The sequence below is a fragment of the Raphanus sativus genome, chromosome 9 (assembly GCF_000801105.2).
Source record: "Raphanus sativus cultivar WK10039 chromosome 9, ASM80110v3, whole genome shotgun sequence".
NCBI lineage: Eukaryota > Viridiplantae > Streptophyta > Magnoliopsida > Brassicales > Brassicaceae > Raphanus > Raphanus sativus.
The window spans coordinates 12,011,679-12,034,294 of record NC_079519.1 but is presented as its reverse complement, the minus strand read 5'-3'; the positions used below and the strand labels follow the sequence as shown (position 1 = coordinate 12,034,294).

Below are 22,616 nucleotides of genomic sequence, written 5' to 3'. Positions count from 1 at the left end.
AAGGTAGTAAAAACAATCAAATAATTTATAACAACATTTCATTTGTGAAAGCTGATATACCAAAATATTTTCATTAAATTCAATAAAATAAATTAACATATTAGTTTGATTGTGTTTTCATATATGTGAAGCACATTCATTTAGACAACATAATTTTTCATATAAAATTTAAGATTGTTTAGAAATGAAATGTTGAAATAAATAAGTGAAATACATCTTATAATAAAAAACTAAACAATTAAATATTTTTTATAATAAAAAGCTAAACAATTAAAAAAACTAAACAATTAAAGATTAAACAATAAATAATTGACATTAAAGACATCTAAAATGAAGTATAATGAAAGATTTCTTTAAAAAAATACAACATATTTTTATTATGAAATATATAATACAGTTACAAAAAAAATCAATAAAATCGAAATAAAATCTAGATAATTTTTAAATAGAAAAAAGACATTTTCTATTAATTGTTTAGTTTTTTTCAATAAAATCACAGCCATGAAAACTAGAATTTTAGATGGATATAAGATGTTTTAATAAAAAATAGACATTTTATATTATCTTGTATTATTCAAAGATTTTTTAAAAACTAAATTATTAAAAGATAATGAGATGTAATTTAAAAAATTAAAAGATAATGAAATATAATGAAAGATTTTTTTTTAAAACCAAACAATTAAGAGAATGTAATATGTAATACAGTTACAATAAATTTCAATAAAATCGAAATCTAACCTAGATAATTTTTCCCATTAGATTACTTTTAAGAATCAATTTTTAAATTTTAATAAACATTTTTAGTATTTATACTTTTAATAATTAATAAATGATATATAGTATTTTTGTATGATATTAAGCATTCATTTTAATCATTTTTAGTGTATAAATATTGTATTTAAGTGTCATTAGGAGTTGCATATGTATAAATTTCATAAACAGGGGCTTGGAGTGCACAGGGGCGTAATGGTTTCTTATTCTTCAGTTAAAGAAAACACTTTCTTCTTCAGTTAATTTAACTGTAAATGTGGTGTGTAGAAAAGAACGAGAGAGAAAAAGAAGATGAGAGGAAAAGAAGGAGAGGGAGATGATTTCGTAGATGATGGTTGGTGGTGTGAAAAAAAAGAAAAGAGAAAAAAAATAAGAGAGAAAAAGAATAAGTGAGGTGATGTGACAAATTTTATATATATTTTAATTAAAATAGTAAAGATGTAAATAATGAATCTGACAAAAGTCCCAAATAATATTTAGACATAAGTTGCCCAATTGACTAATTTAAACTTGAGATCGCCCAACTGTCAAATTACAAACTTGCGATTTGACCATTTGTCAATTTTTTCATAAGAAAATGTGAACTAATAACACACAAAACGAAAAACTAAACAATGTAAATTAATATAATCCTGGACGGGAAACTGTAAATTTATAACACAGGAAATAGTGTAAACACCCAAAACGATTCCTGATCAAAGGACCAAAAGTGGTTAAAAATCAGACACAATTCTTATTCTCTCACATTTTAATGTTTACACTTTTCTTCTACTTAAATAATATGGTTCCTGGGTCTTCAATTTGGGAGCTGTTCGAGAAAGACATTACAGTTGTTCATGGTTCGGGCGTCAAGAAGACCATGGTTCCACAGTTTCACCATAAACATCCTCCAGCACCTACACAAATACTCACCTTTATCAACAACAACAACAAAAACACTTTCTTCCAAGAAACACTTGTCAAATCAAGCCATGCAGGAAAATGAGGGTTGAATTACCAGATCAAATGCGGTATTCGAACCATGATGGATCCGTGCAACCTTGAAAACGCTTCACACGCCCATGGAATATGACCATCTGCTAATACTCTGCAAAGGGTCAAAATCCAGTGTTAAGATTATCTTCTTCTGTCAGTGTTGCTTTTTTTTAAATTAAAAGAACTCGTGCAGTAAGACTATTACACATTTTATCCACAAACTATTACACATGTGCCTCTAAATTTGTTTGCAGTAAGACTGGACATCATATGTACTGAAAAGAGACAAAGACATACCGCTGCTTCCTCACAAACGAGTTCCACATGTGCATCATCTGCTTCTCATCCTTGGTTACATCAACGAAATCGTCGAGCATCTGAAAGAAATACGAGTTTCAAATAGTAAAAAGAAGGAAAAATGATATACTGTAAACTATTGTCAAAAGATGGAACCGACAACCAAACAGAGACGTCATTTCTAAAATTCTAAAAAAAAAAGTGTGTTAGCATATTCTGGTTCTACTGTTTCAAATCCGACCATGAGGTTTGCTCACATATTTTTGTATGGAAGACTAGCTGCATAAGCATCCCAACTACTCCAAGTTAAACTTTTAAGTACGCTAAAGAGGTGAAAATGTTTGATTCGAAAACATACCCTTCTATCTTCAAAATCTGCCACATCATCATCAACTTCATCTTCACTATCTCTGTCAGAAAGTACTTGTTCTAGAGCCATGGGCTGCGATGATAGTACACACAGTAGAAATCAAAATCAACTGCAATCTTCATAAGAAGGAGGCTAATGAAGAAATAGATCACCTGAGCTCGATGAGAGTGAAAGAACTCTCTCTTCTGAAGGAGGCTACGGCTGTAGGAAGAGATTAAAAGAAAACTCAGCCATATAGTTTGGAATGAGCTACTAGTAGTAATATAACCACGACATAGAATCAAGAAAGTCGAACATACTTCCTCAAGTCCGACCGTTCTATAGATAGCTTCCTCGTTTTCGCAAATTGCAACATCGTACTTCCAGCAATCGACTGCACAGAATCTGGATCACCACATGATTGGACGTCTGCAGGACTCGTGCCAGGAGGAACTCTTTGACCAGACGACTCAGTAACCCCAATTCTTTCGCAATGCTTTCCAGGAGTTATTCGGCTCTTCTCACATCTAACCGAATGAGCATCTGAATATAAAACATTTCAAAAAAAGACAGGCATGATGGCGAAAGAAGGCAATAATACAAATCTGAGTAAGATTCACTACAATCAAACACATACCATCAGTCTTATCTAGCACCTCGCAGCCTAGTACAAGATGATGCCCCTGCCTTGAGCTCCGTACCTGACTCTTTTGCCTTCTACGTCTGCCTTTCTTTGAACTGTCATACACAGTTTATTGTAGAATTTTCATGGTCTGACAGCCCAATGCTAGTAATATAAGTAAACAGGCCAGATAACTTACGAGAAAAAGAATGTTTGCTGCTTTGGGTCAACGCCATCCTCATTAATCTGAGAAAAAACAAAATTGTGAACATTAACATTTAGAAAACTGGACTAAGAGTGATCAGAAAATTGGAAAAACTACGAAGACGTAGCATATATTATAGCACCAACTGCTAGACGAAGGCTGCACTCCTATATAGTTCAGGAATATATTCTAAAGTCCAGCTTTGATGGCCACAAAATCTAAAGGCCACAGGCGATGTCATTTTGATTTTAATCTCTCCATGTCATTGAGAACGATAGCGTGTGGCAAATAACAATAAGATATTCCACTTATGCTATTTAATCACACTCCAAGAGAACTACAGCGGAAAACTAATGGACAAAAAGCGAACAAATAAGAGAAGCTCTAACCTCGGAGATCATTGTCTCACTCTTGAGAGATACATTTACAGCCTGATATTCTTCACTTACCTAAAATCCAAATCGAGTAGATTAGTGGCTACAAACGTATTGAGAAATAATAACTAAATGAGTTATGAAGTTACAAACCCAAAACTCGAAATTGAAGAGATCATGGGTTGATGGCAAATGATATTTCAGGCCCTACACATGATTGGGAACAGAAAAAAAAAGAAAAGATTGCATCACTACAAAGACTAGTAACAAGAGCTGATCTTTGACTGAGGAATGAAAAGTCCACCTTCAAACTGGCACATTTTACTAAGCAGAATGGACAAGAGAAGTCTTCAGTTACTGCAAGATAAAAAAGCAAACAAAATCCAAAATGTTATTTGCAACAAGAATGATGATTAAAAAAAATGTTATTTACTTTCAAATGTCAGCGATTATTCAAAATTACCTTCGGTCCTCTGCAGTTTGTTATTATAGTATCTATAATTGAATACTACGTTCCGTGTTCTCAACCTATGCAATGAATGTAGCAGAGTGGTTTAGAGTCGACATGAAGAGATGGACACTATACATTGTAGGCAATTAAAGAAAACTGACAACTATAGATTAAGGGAGGTAGTAGACAGGTCACTAGAGGTTATACAATTGCAAAAAAAAAGTAAAAATTACAAGAGGCAAGAAGGCTGAAAAGGGATGTAGACTAAACTGAGGTTACCTGATAATTTGCAACAGTGATGAGGAAGAGATGTCATCTAACGAAAATGAACTATAAGGAGATTTTTCCGTTGCCCCAACCTCTTCTGCAGATATGGTGACTTGCACTTGCTGGGGTGAGCTCTTCAAATAAGAAGTAGAAGAAATATAAGCTACTATAAAATAATATTTTCAGAATAACGGATGGATGTACAGCGAAGTTACCGAGGTGAGGGGATTGCTGGGAACCTGAATCGAGACACACTTTTCCTCACTCATAGACTTTAACTGCAGAAATGGACAAATTTTTTAACAGTAACGTTTTTTTATTTAAATGGTGACGATTGTAAACTAACCAAGCTCGCATTAGCGATTACTTTAAAATTTTACGTTTTCCAGACACATGAAAGAAGTTAAATCCAGAGTTCCCATTTCACTACAGGGTTTGTTTAAAGGGAAGAGAATAACCTACTTCAACAGTCTACTATAGTCTACTTTCTGTCCCAAGTCCATGTTAGGGAATATTACCTTTATGAAACAAGGCTGCATCTCAACAAGAGAGACAGAGTCTACTTTCTGTCCCAAGTCCATGTTTGGAGATTTCTGCCACAACGAATAGAGCGATTGAAGAGATATCTTGCTCCATAAGCAATGTCCTCCTATATTTCCTGCCAGAAAAGATTAAAACACTCTCATCAAGACTGAATCAGAGAAGAAAGAGACTTTCAGGAACTCTTATACTGATTCATTTTGTTATCAAGCATGATTGAGAAAGGCTCATGGATCCATCTTAATGAGGGCTTGATTAAGAGTAAATAGTCGTTAGTAGTATAGCAGTATGAATAATGGGTCTCGTTTCTAGCACATGGCTTGCAACGTGAAAGGATAAGATCAAGTAGTAGTATATTAATAACGAGGAACTCCATGAATATTATCTCAAACTTGTAACTGTTTTTCCCGTTACAATTCTACAGTAGACATGGAAATAAAAAAAAGGCAGTATCAATGTGAAATGGAATACCTGAATGGATCTTGCCTGAATCAATGCCAAATTGAGAATTTTGCGCCCCAGCTACAAGAAAGAAAATGATTTGATCAGTTTATCTTGATACTGTAAATATATGAATGTTGTCAAAAAAAAAAAGAAAAAAAATGTACACATCCATAAATCTGACTCACCAAAGCTGATAAATAAGATAGAGAGTGAGCCGGATTTTGCCTCCAAGGCGAGTCTATTCATATCAGGGAGAAGAAAGTTGGCTTGTGCTTGACTAACTCCATCAACCCCAAGAACACCAGTAAGAATACATGCTCGACTGAACCTGTATACTGCAGAATACTATAATTTAAGAATTCCAAAAGAAAATGTTAGCGGTGAGTTATAACTGGACATCAGATAAAGATCAATCCAATTGTGTCTTGATGAGGGATACCTCCGCAACAGGCTTAGGAGAAACAAGTCTTGCCAACAGAATATAGAGAGGGAAGAGCTTTTGAGTTTGTACCCCAGCATCTATAGTGCCCGAGAGGAACACACTCATTTGTATTCTGCACCGCAACAATTAAATTGATTAACCAAAGGGAAAAGTCCCCAAAAAACTTATTAATGTTAGTCTAATACTGAAGAAGAAGAAGAAGAAAAAAAAAGACAATACCTCCTTTTATGTTTAGCTTCAATCTTATAATGCAAACATCTCTGAAGAAACAAGGGCTACACGGGAGGGAGAGAGGAGAGAAATGGTTACGGATAGGAAGATGAGAGATGCATTCTTTGTGTTAAAGAAAGACAAGACAAGACATACATTCCTAATAGCACGGCGCTGAAGAATGTTGTAGAGTTCGACAGGCTTGCAATAGGCAGCCAAGCTCTCTTCAGCAGCAATCTCCTCCTCTTCAGACATAAGAACACGGGAGTCTTCATGGCACATCGAATCTGTGCTTCTTGAACAACTGAGAGATTCATACACAAAAAAAAAGAGAAGCTCAAAGGTGCTTCAACTCACTGTCTAAACTATCATACTAAAGAATACTCTTTCAAAAAAAAAAAAAAAAAAAAAAGAGTAAAGCTTTAAGCTTTTAATAATCAAATGGGAAGCGAGAAGTGAAAGAGAACATACGAAGAGGGTTCAGGAGACACGAGAGGAATGCCTGGCATAATCGCCTACGAGATCATCACAGACACCAAACCAAATGCTTCTTCACCTTCAAACCTGCCTAGACAAAAAAAAAATCAAAACTCCATCAGATTTGTAAAAATCAGTTCCAAGGGGGTAAATTTGAACAGTGACCTTTGAGGAAATCTAGAAGAAAATCTTCGAATTTGAGCGGATCGAATTGAAAGCGAAGGTGAAGATTAAGATATAGAGATGAAACAGTGAACGAACAAACAGAGAGCAAAAAAAAAAGAACCCTAATTTTTAGATATATCTTGGACGGACAACAACAACAACTCTTGAGAGGAGTGATTTGGGGGCGATAATGATAAATATAAAAGTGTAAATAAAAGAAAATTATGTAACCATTGTCTGTCTGAATCATATATCAACTTTATCTCACGTTAAGAATTTATTACTACGAGACTTTTACCATTTTTAAGGCAATCTTTTTTTTTTTGAACTTTGGCTTCTTTTTTTGAAACTCTGAACTTTGTTTTTCATTAAAAAAAAAATATTACACCATAGATCAGTTTTAAGTTTATTATTCAACTATGAAACAGTTTCTACTATTAAGATAGTTTTTTTTTTTTGAATAATCAGGAGGTGATCCGGCGGCCGTGGCCAACCGACTAATCCCCCTGAACCCGGAACCAGCCTGCGTATGTACCCTCAAGAGACCTAAATCATTCCGTGGCCAGCGCGTATCGAACACGGGTTCGTATTGGAGCCTTTGGCTTCCTCAAGACCACTAGGCCAACTTGCGCTGGTTACTATTAAGATAGTTTTATCTAACCAAGTAGAACCAAACTAACTGGATAAACCTCTAACCAATTGTATGTGCTAACTAAGTTTTATTTATATTTTTTTTTATTGACATGATTCATCACAACCATTCATTTTATATTAATCTAAGGGTCAAAACAAATCATAAATAAAATAGATTCTTCTATATGTCTTCTTCTTCGTCTTCTTCCTCCCAAACTTTCTATTTTTTCTAAATTAAAATCTGATTCTTCAGATTATTATTTCAAAAAAAAAACTTTAATACAATTATAATCTTTGTTGCTTAATCTATCTTTTAAGATATATGAAGGTACAGTTTTGATGATGGTGTAATAATAACATATACATAAAATATCAACGGCATAAACGTTATCGACTTTGGCATATCAACGACGGAGATATAGACGACGGCGGAGACATAGACGACGGCGAAGATGATGCAGAAGACCCATCGTCCATCATGAAAATCAAGAAATTCATCCACCATGACAACGACAGGTCTGTCGCGTTCTCAGTGTAGCTTAATCTTCCGTGTTGTGTCTTTGCTCCTTTTTTCGTTGTGATTCATCATCGCTGTGACTTCAGTCCCTCTTTAGCGCCCCCTACAACCGGCAAGAAAATCTCAAGAGCAACAATGGCTAACTTTGGCATTTTGCATGTCTAGTTCTTAAATTTTTGTCTTATTTCAATTTTGACCACAATATTTTTGAACGTGCAGATTGCTTTTTAAGTTCATCTTCAAACTTCTAAATTTTCATTTAAACCCTTGTGATATGCAAATAAATACACAAATGAAAATTATACACCTAAAATGTAACTTAAAATGATTAAATTGAACTAAGATAAAATATTTAAAACCATTAAAATCATACAATATTGGTGATTTTGATTATCATTTATATTTATGTACACATTGGTGATTTTGACGATCATTTATATGTATATACACATTGGTAATTTTGACTATCATTGCGATCATTGTTATGTATTCTTAATTATCATATGTAAATATCATTGCAAATAAAATTAAAATATTATCTGGTGTCCATGTATTATTATACAAGTTAATTGATATAAATATGAATCATTATACATGAAGATATAATAATGCGTGTACATGGTATAGTGTACATGCCAAATGCCTTTTAAATTTATGGTTTCATTTTATGCATTTTGGACAGAACTGAACGGTTTCATATTATAATTTGTGTACATGGTATATTATGTACATGGTAAAGTGTACATGTAGATATGTTAATATTGAACTATTTGTAGATATGTTAATTTGTATACACTGTATTGTGTACATGGTAAAGTATACATGTAGATGGTAAAGTGTACATGTAGATATGTTAATTTGTGTATATGTAGATATGTTAATTGAGCTACTTGTAATATTTTAAGATGTAATGCATTTCAAAATGTTTTCTACATTTTTAAAACCACATTTGTAATTTTTTGGAAATTTGTCCACCTTAAAGTGTACATTATCCATCACAATGTACATGTGTACACTATTATCATAGTGTACACACTATTTATCCAAATGTACATGAATGCTCGATATTCCACATTTATACCATTTTACTTGTACATGATACACAAATTGAGTGATATTGCATGATTTTAATGTCATTGTATATGTGGATATTAAAATCACATGTACACACTCTACAATGATATCTGATGATTTTTTTTATCATCCACATGTACAATAACATTAAAATCATGAAATATCACTCAATTTGTGAATCATGTACAAGTAAAATGGTCTAGATGCAGAATATCGAGTATTCATGTACATTTGGATAAACATTGTACACATATACATGTGTACACATGTACAAGTTTATTTTTAGAATGTGTGCATGTGAATTATTGTATAAGTTGAATGGTGTACACATGAATCTACGTACACATGGATGGTATATTTTGTGTATGTAGTGTCGTGTACATATGTTTACATACGAGCATCATGAAATAACGCACAAAATGATTCACAAGTGTGTAGTTGTGTACATTCGTTAGTGTACATGTCTACAATAAATGTTGATGACGTACATGTGTAGTTGTGTACAACAAATATGGTAGTGTACATGTGTACAACAAATATGGTAGTGTATATTAAATTAAAAAATTATTTCTGCAATTTGCAAAGATCAAAATCGAATAGAAAATTTCCAGAAGTTCAAGGATCCGTTCGTGTAATCATGGAACGTATGGTCTGTAGTGAAGAGTTAATTTGAAAAGGATATATTTGCAAATCAGAAATTTTAGGGGCAGAAATGAATATACCAAGAGTCAAGGGACCATATGTGAAATAAAATCAAAAGTGACCATTGTTGTTCATCAAGCTTTCACGACTAAGGAAAGCCGCGTCGGAGAAGCTCGAACTGGTCACAACTATCCTTGCAGCTTTGAGAAGGTGATCTGATGGTGATGATAAAAGAAGATCCACCATCGATTAGTGGCTCTTTCTAATGTATTTCTGCTTCATCTCATATTTGGGAAGCAAAAAGAGAAAAAACAGATAAGTTTGCATTGATTTTTTAGATCTGTAGATCTGTAATAAAAAGACAAAAGAGAAGATGAAATTATGATAATAAAAAAATGATTTGCAGCAAAAAATGATTCAAAGAGTAAAAGAAGGAAAAAAAACCAAACAAATTTCTCAAAAGGAAGAAAAAAAACGAGGTCATAATCACATAGAGAGAAGAGAAAGTTAATGTAAATTGTAAAGTGTGGGTCCTACTAGTTATGTTTTAGTTAGAAAAATGAGAACAAGTTAAGAAAAAGTGTCTGAGGAGTTGAAACTGCCTTATACTGTTATTAAAACTCAAAAACTGTCATATGATGTAAAAACTCCATTAAAAATGCAGAAAAAATAAAAAGAGTTTACAGGCTTTAGCCAAGGTTGAAAAGAGAGTGGCCCAGTAACGAAAAGAAGAACCTTAATTGAAACCCATTAGATAGATAGAAGAGGCCCAGGAGAGAGCCAGCCCAAAATAAGGAAACATCGAGAGAGAGTCGTTTGTGAGCAGTGATAGAAACCATTCCGGAACCGATCGGAGAGAGAGCAGGAGCGATTAGGTGAATCCCAACTGAATCATCTGTGAAGCAAGAGAGGGGGAGGCTTCGCGAAAACTCTGGATTTGGTTTCGCGCCTGGAGATCGATTGTTTTCAAGAGAGAATCGACACTTCTAAAAATCTGTGCATGCAGCCGTTCATTCCGTTCTCGCCATAGCCAATACATCACCGATTTCCAGGCTAGGAGACATAGAAGCTTCTTTGATCGAGGGGCCGACAAAGTAGTCATCTGATTGAGGAGATCCGTCCAACTTTGAAGGGCTTGAAGTTGACATTTTGCAGCAACCAAAGACCAGAGTACATAGCTAAAAGGGCAGTCCATATATAAGTGGCTTCTCGTCTCAGCGGCAGTGTTGGAGAGGAGGCAGAGGTGACTCACTGGAAGACCCCATCTGATGAGGCGATCTTGAGTCGGGTTACGGTCAAGCACCACCAGCCAAGCATGGAAGGAGTGCCTAGGGATACTCCGAGAAGACCAAACCGCTGGAGCCCATTCCTTAGTTTTAGTGATTCCCCTCAGGTAGTGATATATCTTACCAGTTTCAAATTTCATCATCGCTTTGCCTTCTAGTTCCCAACTAAATGTGTCTTGTCCTTCCGACAATTGAATTGTGGTTAAGTAGGCGAGAAGATTCAATTGATGCTCTGACCTTGCAGGAGGCAGACGCCATGAACCATTCCTGAAAAGCGAGGCCACTGTTGCGTTGAGTGGTATTCCTAACCTGGATGACGAAGCTCCTAGGTAGTCGTAGAGGCATCCAAATGGACTCCAGTTGTCGTGCCAGAACCTTGCCGTTTCACCATTCATAAGCCGGAGATGGATCAGAGGATAAACTACTGTCTTCATCTTGAGCAGTTTGTTCAGAATAAATAAATATGCAATATAAAAAACTAAATAATAAGTAAATATATAATATAAGAAATGAAAAACTACATTAAACATTTATCTGAAAGATGTGTGGTTTTCTGATATTTAAGGATATATATGTAAATATACAATATTGGTAATTAAATACTTTTGATACTAGGTGATTTTCTGGTGCTCGTGCACGATATAAATATTTATAAAGTAAATATATTATAATAATTGATTGTTATTTACTTTTAATTTTATTAATTTATATTTTATTCATAATTTATATTAATAAAATTATATTATATTAATTTAATTAGACAAATGATTTTAGATATATATATCTAGTCGGTTTTGTTATTTTTACAGTTGATTTAGTTATCATTTGAATATTTTGGATTGCATATATTTCTCTAAATTAAATTATAATATTTTTTTATTCTAAATATATTAAATTTTTAATTTCCGTATTTGTATTTAAACTAGTTGTTGTCTTAGATAGACAAATATATTTTAGGAATATTATGTATAACTTAATATATATTGTGCTTAGATTGAAATAAAAAACAAACTAAAGTGTCTGATTCCAAATTACATAAATTAATATAACGATAATATTCTGAAGTCTCATGCGTATATATATATTTTTGTTTTTTTTACAAAAGAACTAAATTGTAATAGTTGGTTAATATTTTTATTTTCATTTGTAAATGTGTTTTGAGTTATTCCTATAATTTATATTTAACAAATAAATTATTATTGTAAAAGTATATATTCTTATTGCAATTAAATTTATGATTTTAGATATAAGTTGGATTAGTCAAGTCACTCATGTTGTGAGTATGTTGAGTTAAATATATAAAACTGAAGTATAATATTCTTATTATATTTAACTTAAATAAAACTAACTTTATATATCGTTTAAATGTGCATGTATTTTCATAATTTTATCAAATTATATATTTGTTGTTAAAAAATATTAGAAAATAAGCAATCATCAATGGGAAATTACAACATAAGTAACTGATACATTTTTGGAAGCTCATGAATACATATCAATATTTACAACTAGTGATATTCCGGCGCTACGCGCCGGATTTATAGATTTTTTCTTATTTAAATTTATAATTTATTATATGGTCTTAGTAAAGAAAATATGTAAAATAAAAATATGTAAAAAATAATATTTTCTGATCTTTTTTATAATGATTAACGACTATAATATATTATTTTGTTTGAAGTTATTTAGTTCAAAGTAAAATAGCATAAGTAGTTGTTACTAATTGATTTAACAAAAATAGAATAAAAATTAATAGTCGTAAAAAAGTTATTTTAGTTGGAATTTTAAATACTCGTATCATAGACTGAGCTTTCTTTCAAAAAATATTTAAAATTGTTAAATCTGAGAAAGTTGATTAACGCATGTAGAAGCACCACCTGAAAAAGAAAATGATGCATAAAAAAACTGATACTTTAAAAGTAAGCAATTATTAACTGGTAAACTGAAATAAGAAAGCGGTGTAGCTTCCCATTAATCAACAACATATCAACCCCGATATCTTTTTCCTTTCTTAACATTTCAAGCTTTCCAAAATTGTTGTAGCCTAGTTTGAACATCTCTACACTGATTTGTCTTTAACTCCGAGCAATGAAACTGGAAATTCGACAATGATTGAATTGGAAAAAGTAAAAGGAGTATCATCCGAACTCTCACACCATCTATACATATACAATGAAACTGAGAAAGCAGGAACTAAAGAAGCATTCAATAGGAGATGGTGGGATGAATGTGATTTCTGGATTGATTATATAAATGATTACGTCGGTTGCGTTAAAGAATGAGAATTGTAGAGGCTATATTCTCCATCGTCAACATCAAATACAAAAAAATTCTATAAACCAGTGTTTTGAAACCCGACCCGGACACTGAATCAGATGATTTACCGAATCACTGGATCATTGGATTAACCGCAGATGAATTGCGGGTTAATAAATAAATTAGTTTTATTATATAATAATATATTAGCTATGAAAACAAATATATACATAAACTAAAGTTAAGAATTTTAAGTGTACATACAAAATATTAAGAAATAATTTAGACTATTTAAAAAAGTTGTAACATAAGAATTATGACATCGAAAAAAGTCATGACATTTTCCAATCCAAAAAAAAACCAGAATTAAAACATTATTGTAATAAATTGTCAATAACAAAAATAAACTAACATTAGATCACATCAACTAATTTTGGTTTTTTCTAAATTTTAAAACTTACCAACAATTTTTTTTCTAAATTTGTCACTTCATCATTTTTGGGATATTTTTCAGTAAGAGCATTCTCTAATTTATTATAATCAATCTCGCTAGGTTTTTCTTCTTCAACAATCCAAACTCTGTTTTGTAATTCATACGATCATATGATTTTATTTTTTTTGATCCGTAAATTAAAAATGTAATGATTTGTATTAAATTAAATTAAAAAAAAAAATTACTCACCTTTCTTGCCAAAGTAAATCGTAGTGTAGGGGAATAATAAGTCTCATCGTGTTTCAGTCTGTTTTACGGACGTGCAGCTCAAGCACAATCATGACTCACTTTTTTGCAAACGTAAATTGTAGTGTAGAAGAAGAGGAAGACGACAATAAAACTGAAATTTCAAAATTTTAATTAGAAATTTAGAATAATAAAAAGTTATCTATTGGTTTAACCAATGCTGGAATAAAACTCAATCTCGATTTCTATTGGGTCACAGATTTATCAGTTCAATTTCGGATCTGGATCAGATTCAAAACACTCTTATAAACCCTTGGACATGTATCAAGAAAAGTTTAACCCCCTTTCCCCCATTTATTTCACAATTAATACCAAAATTCATTAAATTTAAGTTGAGAAAATATTTTAATTATTAAAAAGAAAATGCCACATGGCATTTTTCCCCCCCAAGGAGATAAAAAAGCCTACTTTATTAGTATAGATAGATAATTAAAATAGTTTTATAAGTCCTAAATAATTTTATGTCTTAGTTTTATTGAATTGCAAGCTGAATTTTTTAAAATAATCTTACAAATGAGAATTCAGATTTTCTTTAATATTTTGATTATGGTTATATTAAGTTCCACAAACATTAAAACATAAATTTTAAACAGTAAAAAATATTGTTATTGTATTTGAGAAATCATATTATATAAGTAAAAATATAATTTACAGATATTTTTTTGATGTAATTGAAAGATAATTTAGTCAACTAAATATATGAAAAAATAAATAAAACATTTCAATACTAATTATAAACTATTTTGGTCAATTTAACATATACCAATTTATGTTACTTAATTATTTAATTTAATCATCTAAGAAAAAGATAGATATATAAAAGATATTTCTATTATTTTGAAAAAAAAATATTATTTTTATTGTTTAAAATTATGTTTTAAAAGAAATAATATTTCTTTTTCTAATATCAAGATTATCTGTGTGAATTGTATTTTTATGAAATCACATTATATAAAAATATAAAATTTTCATCTAAGAAAATATTTTATCACTTAAAAGTATTTTATGCTTTTAAAATAGTATTACAGGAATATTATTATTTTGAGAGCTTTCCTTTTTAATGAAATTATATTATATTTAAATATATTTTCGTTTTTAAATTCGTTTTTAAGCTTTATAAATGTTTTATTTTATTATATGTTATTTTTAAAAATATTTAAAAAGAAAAGTAAATAAAATATCAATAATAATAATTAATATAACATTTTAATTCATTAAGGTATTAGTGTAATCAACCATCGTGAGAGTAAATGTGAGCGCGAGACATAGGAAACTAATTTCTCAAATAATTTTTTTTATGAAATCTCATTATATACAAATATAATTTTTTCAACTAAGAAAGTATTTTAATACTTCAAAAGTATTTTTATGTTATTTAAAATATTTTTAAAATGAAATAATACTATTTTGTGAACTTTTCTTTTTAACGAAATCATATTATATATAAATATATTTTCGTTTCTAAAATACATTTTTAAAAATTTCTAAATTTATAAATTTTTTATTTTTATTTTTATATTATTTGTAAAAGTTTAAACAGAAAATAATATTTAAATGTAAAATTTTTCATTAAAGGTATCAGTGTAATCAACCATCATAAAAATAAACGTGAGCACGACACATAGAAAATTGATTTCTCAAATATATGGCTAAGCACTAATATCACTTAGGTTAACCACACGAGCAACAATAAAATTCAAACATCACAAAAAAATATTTTACATCAACAATACAATACCATAATTTTAACCTAAAAATGAAAAATTTTCTATTATGCAAACCATAAATACAAATCAGTTATATATACACAAACATGCAATTTAGAATACAAAAAATATATAATTAACATTTAAAAATTAAAATAGTTCTGTGCATGCACGGATTAGTCCCTAGTATATGTTTAGAAGGACTACTATATTTTTCTAGAGACTTTCGGAAGCATTTTAGTAATTACACATGTCATACTTAAAATGTTGTAATGTCTTTTAAATCATACTCCCTCCGTTTCTTAAAGAGTGTCGTTGTGACATTTTTCACATAGATTAAGAAAGTTGTCGAAATATATGTAAGTTGTAATTAATTATACTTCTTTGACCAATAGTATTTTAGATAAATAAAATTATTTATAAAATCAATGCAGTTTGCAATTAATTTTCAGCTGAAAATTAGTATAATTTACATTGGAATTGTAAAGTGATACTCTTTGTGTAACAAGAAAATGAGTTTAGAGTGACACTTATTATGAAACAGAAAGAGTATATAAGAAGATTATATATTTTTTGGTTGAAAATAAGTCTTATAGGTCTTTCGTCAAAAATAAAATAAAATAAATAAATCTTATAGGTCCGCGTGAATCTTATGCGAAACCTAACTCGGATAAAAACGTTTTTTTTTGCTGTGAAGGATGGGCTTGGCAAGATTCCATAGAGGGCCACGTCCCGGAAGGAATAACAAAAAAAAAAACCTAAAACCCCTCTAGGAAGATAGCAGCTAAAGCTTGTCCTGCGCTCTCTCTCTCTCTCTCTCTCTCTCTCTCTCTCTCTCTCTCTCTCTCTCTCTCTCTCTCTCTCTCTCTCTCTCTTCCTATAAAGCCTAGAGCTCCCAGGACAAGCTCTGCTAAAGAGATAATGTAAGTATTTGTTTCCCAGGACATTTGGTTTCGCATAAAACAAATCAACTAATGTCAGAGAGTTTTTATCTTTGGCCCTGAAAATTCCAGGTCGAGGATAATCGTTAAGGGTTTATCCAAATATATAACAGAAGATGGACTTCGAGGTGTCTTCTCAACAAAAGGAGAAATCACAGACGTGAAATTGATGCGTTTATGGTATACATACTACTTGTATATTCAATTTTGAGTCTAATTTTTGAATAATCACTAGTAACGTTTTTTTTTTCTTTTCGCTTGGCAGTGATGGCAGAAGTAGACAATTTGCTTTTATTGGATTTCGTAAAGAAGAAGAAGCTCAAGAGGCTATCACTTATTTCAACCATACTTATATTGACACTTTGCGAATATCTGTTGAGGTTTGAGACTCCGTTACACTTTGCCTTACTAGTTTCGAATCTAGTTTTATAGCTTACTCCTTTTGGCTTTATAGGTTGCGAACCCTCCTCCGAGTAGTTTTGATTCACTCGAGAAAGAAGGGAAAGTTAAATCTTCTAATGCTAATTATGCTCAAGGAGCCATAAAGAAACCTGAGGGTGATGATCCTCGGCTCCAAGAATTGCTTGAGGATAATCGGAAATTTTGGTCAAATGACATGTTTATTCCTTGCAAAAAGAAGGTCTCGCCAGTAATCGCCATTGGTAACAAAGCTAAAAAGGCTAAAAAGAATCTTGGTGATGATGCTTCTGATATGGAATACTTCAAAAGTAAGATAAAGAAAAATCTGGACAGTGATGATGAAACTGATACTAGTGAAGATGTAGCTGGTGATACAATGTTGGAGGTAGAAGCCGATTGCAAGAAATCTAACAGTGATGATATTCTTAACACTGGTCGCATTTTCGTCCTTAACCTACCTTACACTACAACGTAATGCATCAGCTTCTTGTTTAATCTTGTGCTATATATTTATCTTAAGTTATATATCGATGATCTCTGATTCTAATCTCATGCAAAAAAATAGAGAAGAAGAGCTACTCATGAAGCCTTTTAGCAATTTTGGTGAAATATCAGAGGTCCATCTTGTTCTTGACCAGGAGACAAAAAGGTCCAAAGGAATGGCCTACATCCTTTACCGGATACCTGAATCTGCAGCAAGGTATGTATGATTCAAACCCAAAAAAAAAAGTAGCCTCCCTCATGTTAATCTCTAGCTGTTCAGTTCAGGTTCTTAAATGGTGTTGCAGGGCAATGGAGCAATTAGATAACCAGACTTTTCAAGGGCGGTTGTTGCGTATTTTACCAGCCAAGCACCGTGAGAAACAAGTGTCAGTCGCCCAGTTTTATGTTTCGGTCTTCAATCTTGAAATATATATTTTTGTGGACTATATAATTTTCATTACTTGTTTATCCCAACAGTAATTACACTTGTAATATCCCAAAAACATTCAAGCAAAAGAGAGAGGAACAAAGAAAAGCGTCTGAAGCCGGCGGAAATACAAAGGCTTGGAATAGTTTATTCATGCGACCCGATACTGTACCCTTTTCTTGTTTCAAGAATCCATCCTTTATTGTCTTTTCTTTTTTTGCTTGGCTTCATGTTTTTTTTTTTCCTTTACCTTTTGGCGTGTTGTAGATCCTAGAAAACATAGCCAGGATGTATTGTGTGAAAAAGAGCGAGTTGCTCGACCGTGAATCCGAAGATCCTGCTGTACGCCTTGCTTTGGGAGAAACAAAAGTGATTGCGGAGACGAAAGAAGCCTTTGCTAAAGCTGGAGTAAATGTCACCTCTTTGGAAGAATTTGCTTCAGGGAAAGGTGATGAGAAGAAGAACCGAAGCAACCATATTCTCTTAGTTAAGAATTTGCCATTTGCTTCCACTGAAAAGGAACTTGCTCAAATGTTTGGAAAATATGGAAGTCTGGACAAAATTATTCTTCCTCCCACAAAGACGATGGCCTTGGTAATTATTATTACTATTATTATTATTATTATTATTATTATTATCTTCAACTAATATATAGGTGATTGAATGTTCTCTAACCTGTCCACCCTCAGGTTGTTTTCCTTGAACCGGCTGAGGCACGTGCAGCTATGAAGAATATGGCTTACAAGTGTTTCAAGTAAGCCTTAAACATATGACTAACTTTTGACAATTTGTTTCTTTATAAATTCTAAAATCTTTTCATTTGTCCCTATTTTATTACAGATACGTTCCCCTGTTTCTGGAGTGGGCTCCTGGAGATATTCTTGAGCCAAAAGCACTTGTCGATAGCAATAAAAAGAAGATTCATGTTGTGACAAGATCCAACTTTGATAAGATTGTTGGAATCGATTCAGACATAACTGAGGTACTTTTTTGAACTGAAATATACAGTTGAAAAATGCTACCGCCACCAACCAATATTAGCTTCTGGGCAACTGTATTTTGGTTTCAGCGTTACCTCTCGTGGGGTGATGTATGAATTTAGTACTATCTTGTAAGTTTCATGTTATGTAGTGAATGTATCTGTATTCTGATGAATCTTATAATGTTTCAGTCAAATGTACTTTATGTTAAGAATCTGAGCTTCGAGACAACTGAAGAGAGTTTGAAGAAGCAGTTGACTGAATTGGTGAAGCATGGAAAGATTCTGAGTGTTAAGGTAAAGTTGTTGTTCATTGCTGACAGATGATAAACATAGGTCTTATTTATTTATTTAAGTTCTTTTTATAAGCAGATAATAAAACATGTAAAGAAAGGGAAGTGTCTTTCAACCGGTTATGGTTTTGTAGAATTCGACTCTATTGAGACAGCGACGAGTGTCTACAGAGATCTACAGGTAATATTATTTAGTTAAGTCGCTTTGAAACTTAATTTTGATTGGAGTCTATCAAGCTGAGCTACAGTGGCATTTTTAATCTTTTTTGTTTGTTTGTAGGAAACTGTTTTGGATGGGTACGCTTTGAAATTTAGATTCTGTGAAAACAAGCAGAGTGACACGGTTGGGAAAGGTTCAGACAAATACAAAACTTCGAAAAAGTTACTTGTGAAAAACGTAGCCTTTGAAGCAACCAGCAAAGATCTAAGGCAGCTATTCAGTCAATTTGCGCAGGTACAGTATGAATTTGTGCCGAGCGTATTAGTTGTATTTTCAAGCCATGCAATTTACAATTTTGCCATTCTCGTAACTATGTGAAAGTTTGGTCTTACGCATATTAAGATTATCTTTTAGAATAAGTAAATGAGGGTAAAAACATTAGCTCTATTGTACTGGAATGCAAACAAGATATATTTGGATCTTTTAAACCACTCATTTCTTCTTGTTTATGCAGATCACTAGACTTGGTTATCCAAAGAGGAATAGCAGACATGCTGGTTTTGCTTTTATTGAATTTGAGACAAAGCAAGAAGCTTTAAACGCTAGAAAGTCATTATCCGGCATCCATTTACACGGACGCCCTTTGGTAAGTCTCTTGTCTCTCTAAAGCTTTTCCTTGGATGCATCCTAGACAGGGTCGGCTCAAAATATCTGTGGGCCCTTGGGCAAAAGAAAATATTTAATTTTTTTTACATGTATTTTTGGACAACTTAACTTTTTAGGTCCTTATCCTTAACAATTTTTTAAAAAATTAGACCCCTTTTTAACATTATTTTTTTCAAAAAGTGTTTGGGCCCTAGGGCCCACGCCCCTCTGCCCCATACCTTAAGTCGGCCCTGATCCTAGACACCCTATGTGCCATCTTTACAGGTGCTCGAGTGGGCCAAAGATGACAATAGCATGAAAGCTATCAGAGTTCGTTCTGCTGCCAAGTATATTGACCAAGAATACGATAATCCAAGAAAGTTAAGGAGATGCTCGACAGTTGTTTCAAAGAAGAATGAAGTTTGAGAGAATAGGCTGTCTCTTTTGTTTGCATCGAGTATATTGTTAACCATCTAAGAGCAAGTCCATTGGTTAGACACTAATGGATTCTTAAGATTAAATTAGTTTTTAATTTTGTGATTTAAAAACTTTACAACCTTTGTTAATCTATTTATTTTTTTCATCCTCCATTGAGGTTTTTAATTTGTTTTTCTTTTTTAAAGTTGAATAAATTGAAATCGCGTGAGGAAAATCTTTGTTGAACTTGATGACGACCTTTTTAGAAGGCTGGGGGAGAGTAGCTTTTTTGCAGGACAGATTGGCGGCGGAAAGAGTGTGGAGGGCGTTTTTGGCTTTCGTCATCAACGAGGAAGAGGAGAGGTAAGTACAGCGTTTGGTTGGAAGAAAAAAAGAAGAAGAAGAAAGAGAGTAGAGAAAGACATAAAAAAGAGGTCGAATAACAACTTGACATATAAGGAACTAAGAGCAACGTTGTCGGACGGGATCATTTTGAGTACTTACAATTAAAAAAGTAGAGGACGCATGACACACAGCAAGAACGACACATCAAGGACTACCAAAGACATTCCTTATATAAAGACTTTTTCCCTTGATCTCCTTCGGTTCTGATAATTAGTGGTCTCTCCCCCCTCCCCCTAAGGACACAGCAAGGACGACAATGTTGCTCTAAGAGCAGCAGCAACGGTAGAATGATGTGGATCTTTAACTCAACATAAAACATTATAAAATGATGTGGGTCCTATTTTTTTTTGGTTTTGGTACCCAACAAAGCCTCTTGGAGTCTTTCCTTAAGAATCAATTTCTGGTCCGAACGTCACAGTTCGCGGGCCTAAGGGCTCTGTGATTTGCCCTCTCTTTTTTTTTTAAATTGAAAAAAATAATAATAAAATAATATAAAAATACCTGGGTTATCGAACCAACCGTGATACTCTGTTGCTGCTGCTCTAAGGATGCTTAACACTTTTTAAAACTCCCAAAATAAATAAGACTTTTCATGTTTTTCATTTATTTTTTTATTTTTTATTTTGGAACCCCCTTTAAGACACACAGATGAAGGTGATCTAATACCGAGTCTACTATTATATATTATAGTTACAAACTATGATATTTATGGTTAACAATTTTTTTAATGAAATAATATAATTGTATAATCAGTAACTGAATATTTACTTCTGAATATTTACTTGCACCTATAACGTGAATATTTACTTCTTTCTAATTTTCTATAAATAGAATGTTTTTTTTTCTTTTGAGATTGTCATTTATAGATTTTTCTCTCTGTTAATGACGAATTTTGTATGAGTTTTCGTTATTATTATTTTAGGTTCTTATTTCCCTGTTAATCATGCATTTTTTACCAGTAAAAGATGATGAATTATGTTTCTTCTTATGCAGGATTTAAAAAAAAATCAAGATGATGAATTATGTTTTAGATATTTCTGTAAATAATTATTTTCAGTTTACAAAAAAATAGTTATTTTCCTCTCTTTTTAGTTTCCATTTTTTCTGAATATCACAAAATTTTAAAGCTTTTATGTTTATGGTAATTTTCTTTAAGATAAAAAGAAGAGACAATGGTGATTCTAAACTTAAAGAAAAAGTAGAAGTATCAAAGAATCAAAGATTGAAGGAGATTTTTTTATGCAGATTGATGATGAAAAGAGAGATATAGGCATATAGCTAATTTAAAAAAAAAATATCTGTTATATATATTTTTTATCTCTCAGTTCCTCTTTTTCCTTCTTCTTGCTTTCTTTTAAATTATTTAAAAATATTTCATTGTCTCCTTCAAAATGTAATGGAAAATATTTAAACTAATATATATGTTTAACATCAATTATGTACAAATAATAATGTAACTTTAAATGTTTGACATGGAAAGTTCCCAACAATTGCTGATTTTGTTTTGAGATTAAGATTTATGTAAAAAATATTTATTTGTCTGTTTAAAATCAATTATTTTAAAATAAAATTCTTTTATGTTAGTATAAGATTGAACTAAAATGTTTTGAAATTATCACAACAACACTGTTAACTTAGCAAAAGTTCATTTTTAGTATATCACTGATAATCTGAAGGTTCCAATGACATACACTAAGACAGGGAAAAGGATTTGAGATCGGGTGGCAAAACGAATGGAAAAAAAAAGCAAAGTGGCTGAGAGCTTATTCATAAAAAGGAGCTACAAGACAGGCGATGAAGAAACATTATAGGCTTATAGCTGCCTGTCTTATCTAAGTTTTTCATTTAAATAAAGTTACAATGGGTGTTGTTATTATGATTATCCCAGTTGTAGCTACTTAAGGTTATTCCCATTTGTGGGTAAAGTTATAAAAACAATCAATATTAAACAAATATCTCTTTTTCCTTTTTCTGTTGTCTATCATCTTCTTCCTTTATATCTTT

General features: G+C 31.9%; 3 protein-coding genes across 4 annotated transcripts; 1 reads left to right on the top strand and 2 right to left on the bottom strand.

Moving 5' to 3' along the window:
• Positions 1–1,372: 1,372 nt before the first annotated feature.
• Positions 1,373–6,776, bottom strand: LOC108823753 (polycomb group protein EMBRYONIC FLOWER 2). Of its 2 annotated transcripts, none has more exons than XM_056995121.1 (22): positions 6,590–6,776; positions 6,419–6,515; positions 6,104–6,251; positions 5,957–6,012; positions 5,735–5,849; positions 5,481–5,640; positions 5,323–5,373; positions 4,830–4,969; positions 4,527–4,589; positions 4,324–4,445; positions 4,057–4,121; positions 3,898–3,950; positions 3,747–3,800; positions 3,609–3,668; positions 3,214–3,260; positions 3,030–3,130; positions 2,713–2,935; positions 2,566–2,614; positions 2,402–2,485; positions 2,044–2,123; positions 1,769–1,858; positions 1,373–1,667 (listed from the first exon to the last, which is right to left on the bottom strand). In XM_056995121.1, the coding sequence occupies exons 2-22, from the start codon at positions 6,454–6,456 to the stop codon at positions 1,568–1,570; spliced, it is 1,899 nt and encodes a 632-aa protein (XP_056851101.1). In that variant the 5' UTR covers positions 6,457–6,515; positions 6,590–6,776; the 3' UTR covers positions 1,373–1,567. The 2 variants fall into 2 exon arrangements, with proteins under 2 accessions (XP_056851101.1, XP_056851100.1); XM_056995120.1 differs by having other exon boundaries at positions 6,419–6,511.
• A 3,550-nt stretch (positions 6,777–10,326) lies between these two features.
• LOC108838769 (uncharacterized) lies at positions 10,327–11,175 on the bottom strand. The gene has a single exon (XM_018611649.2). It carries the CDS (start codon positions 11,173–11,175, stop codon positions 10,327–10,329), a length of 849 nt encoding a protein of 282 aa, XP_018467151.2.
• A 5,101-nt stretch (positions 11,176–16,276) lies between these two features.
• On the top strand, positions 16,277–20,499 carry LOC108826888 (multiple RNA-binding domain-containing protein 1). The gene is made up of 15 exons (XM_056993525.1): positions 16,277–16,365; positions 16,456–16,563; positions 16,649–16,763; positions 16,838–17,274; positions 17,369–17,503; positions 17,592–17,672; positions 17,764–17,881; positions 17,981–18,307; positions 18,403–18,467; positions 18,554–18,695; positions 18,885–18,989; positions 19,065–19,166; positions 19,266–19,439; positions 19,660–19,791; positions 20,076–20,499. Coding segments are annotated over exons 1-15 (2,184 nt in total). The 5' UTR covers positions 16,277–16,363; the 3' UTR covers positions 20,217–20,499.
• Positions 20,500–22,616: the final 2,117 nt, after the last annotated feature.

Coding starts and splice junctions, on each gene's coding strand:
- LOC108823753 (XM_056995121.1), bottom strand. CDS start 6,456: ATGCCAGGCATTCCTCTCGTGTCTCCTGAACCCTCTTC. Junction 6,252..6,418: donor GTGTCTCCTGAACCCTCTTC/GTATGTTCTCTT, acceptor TGAATCTCTCAG/TTGTTCAAGAAGCACAGATT. Junction 4,970..5,322: donor TTCAGGCAAGATCCATTCAG/GTATTCCATTTC, acceptor CTTTTCTGGCAG/GAAATATAGGAGGACATTGC.
- LOC108838769 (XM_018611649.2), bottom strand. CDS start 11,175: ATGAAGACAGTAGTTTATCCTCTGATCCATCTCCGGCTTATGAATGGT.
- LOC108826888 (XM_056993525.1), top strand. Junction 18,468..18,553: donor ATGGCTTACAAGTGTTTCAA/GTAAGCCTTAAA, acceptor ATTTTATTACAG/ATACGTTCCCCTGTTTCTGG. Junction 18,696..18,884: donor TCGATTCAGACATAACTGAG/GTACTTTTTTGA, acceptor ATAATGTTTCAG/TCAAATGTACTTTATGTTAA.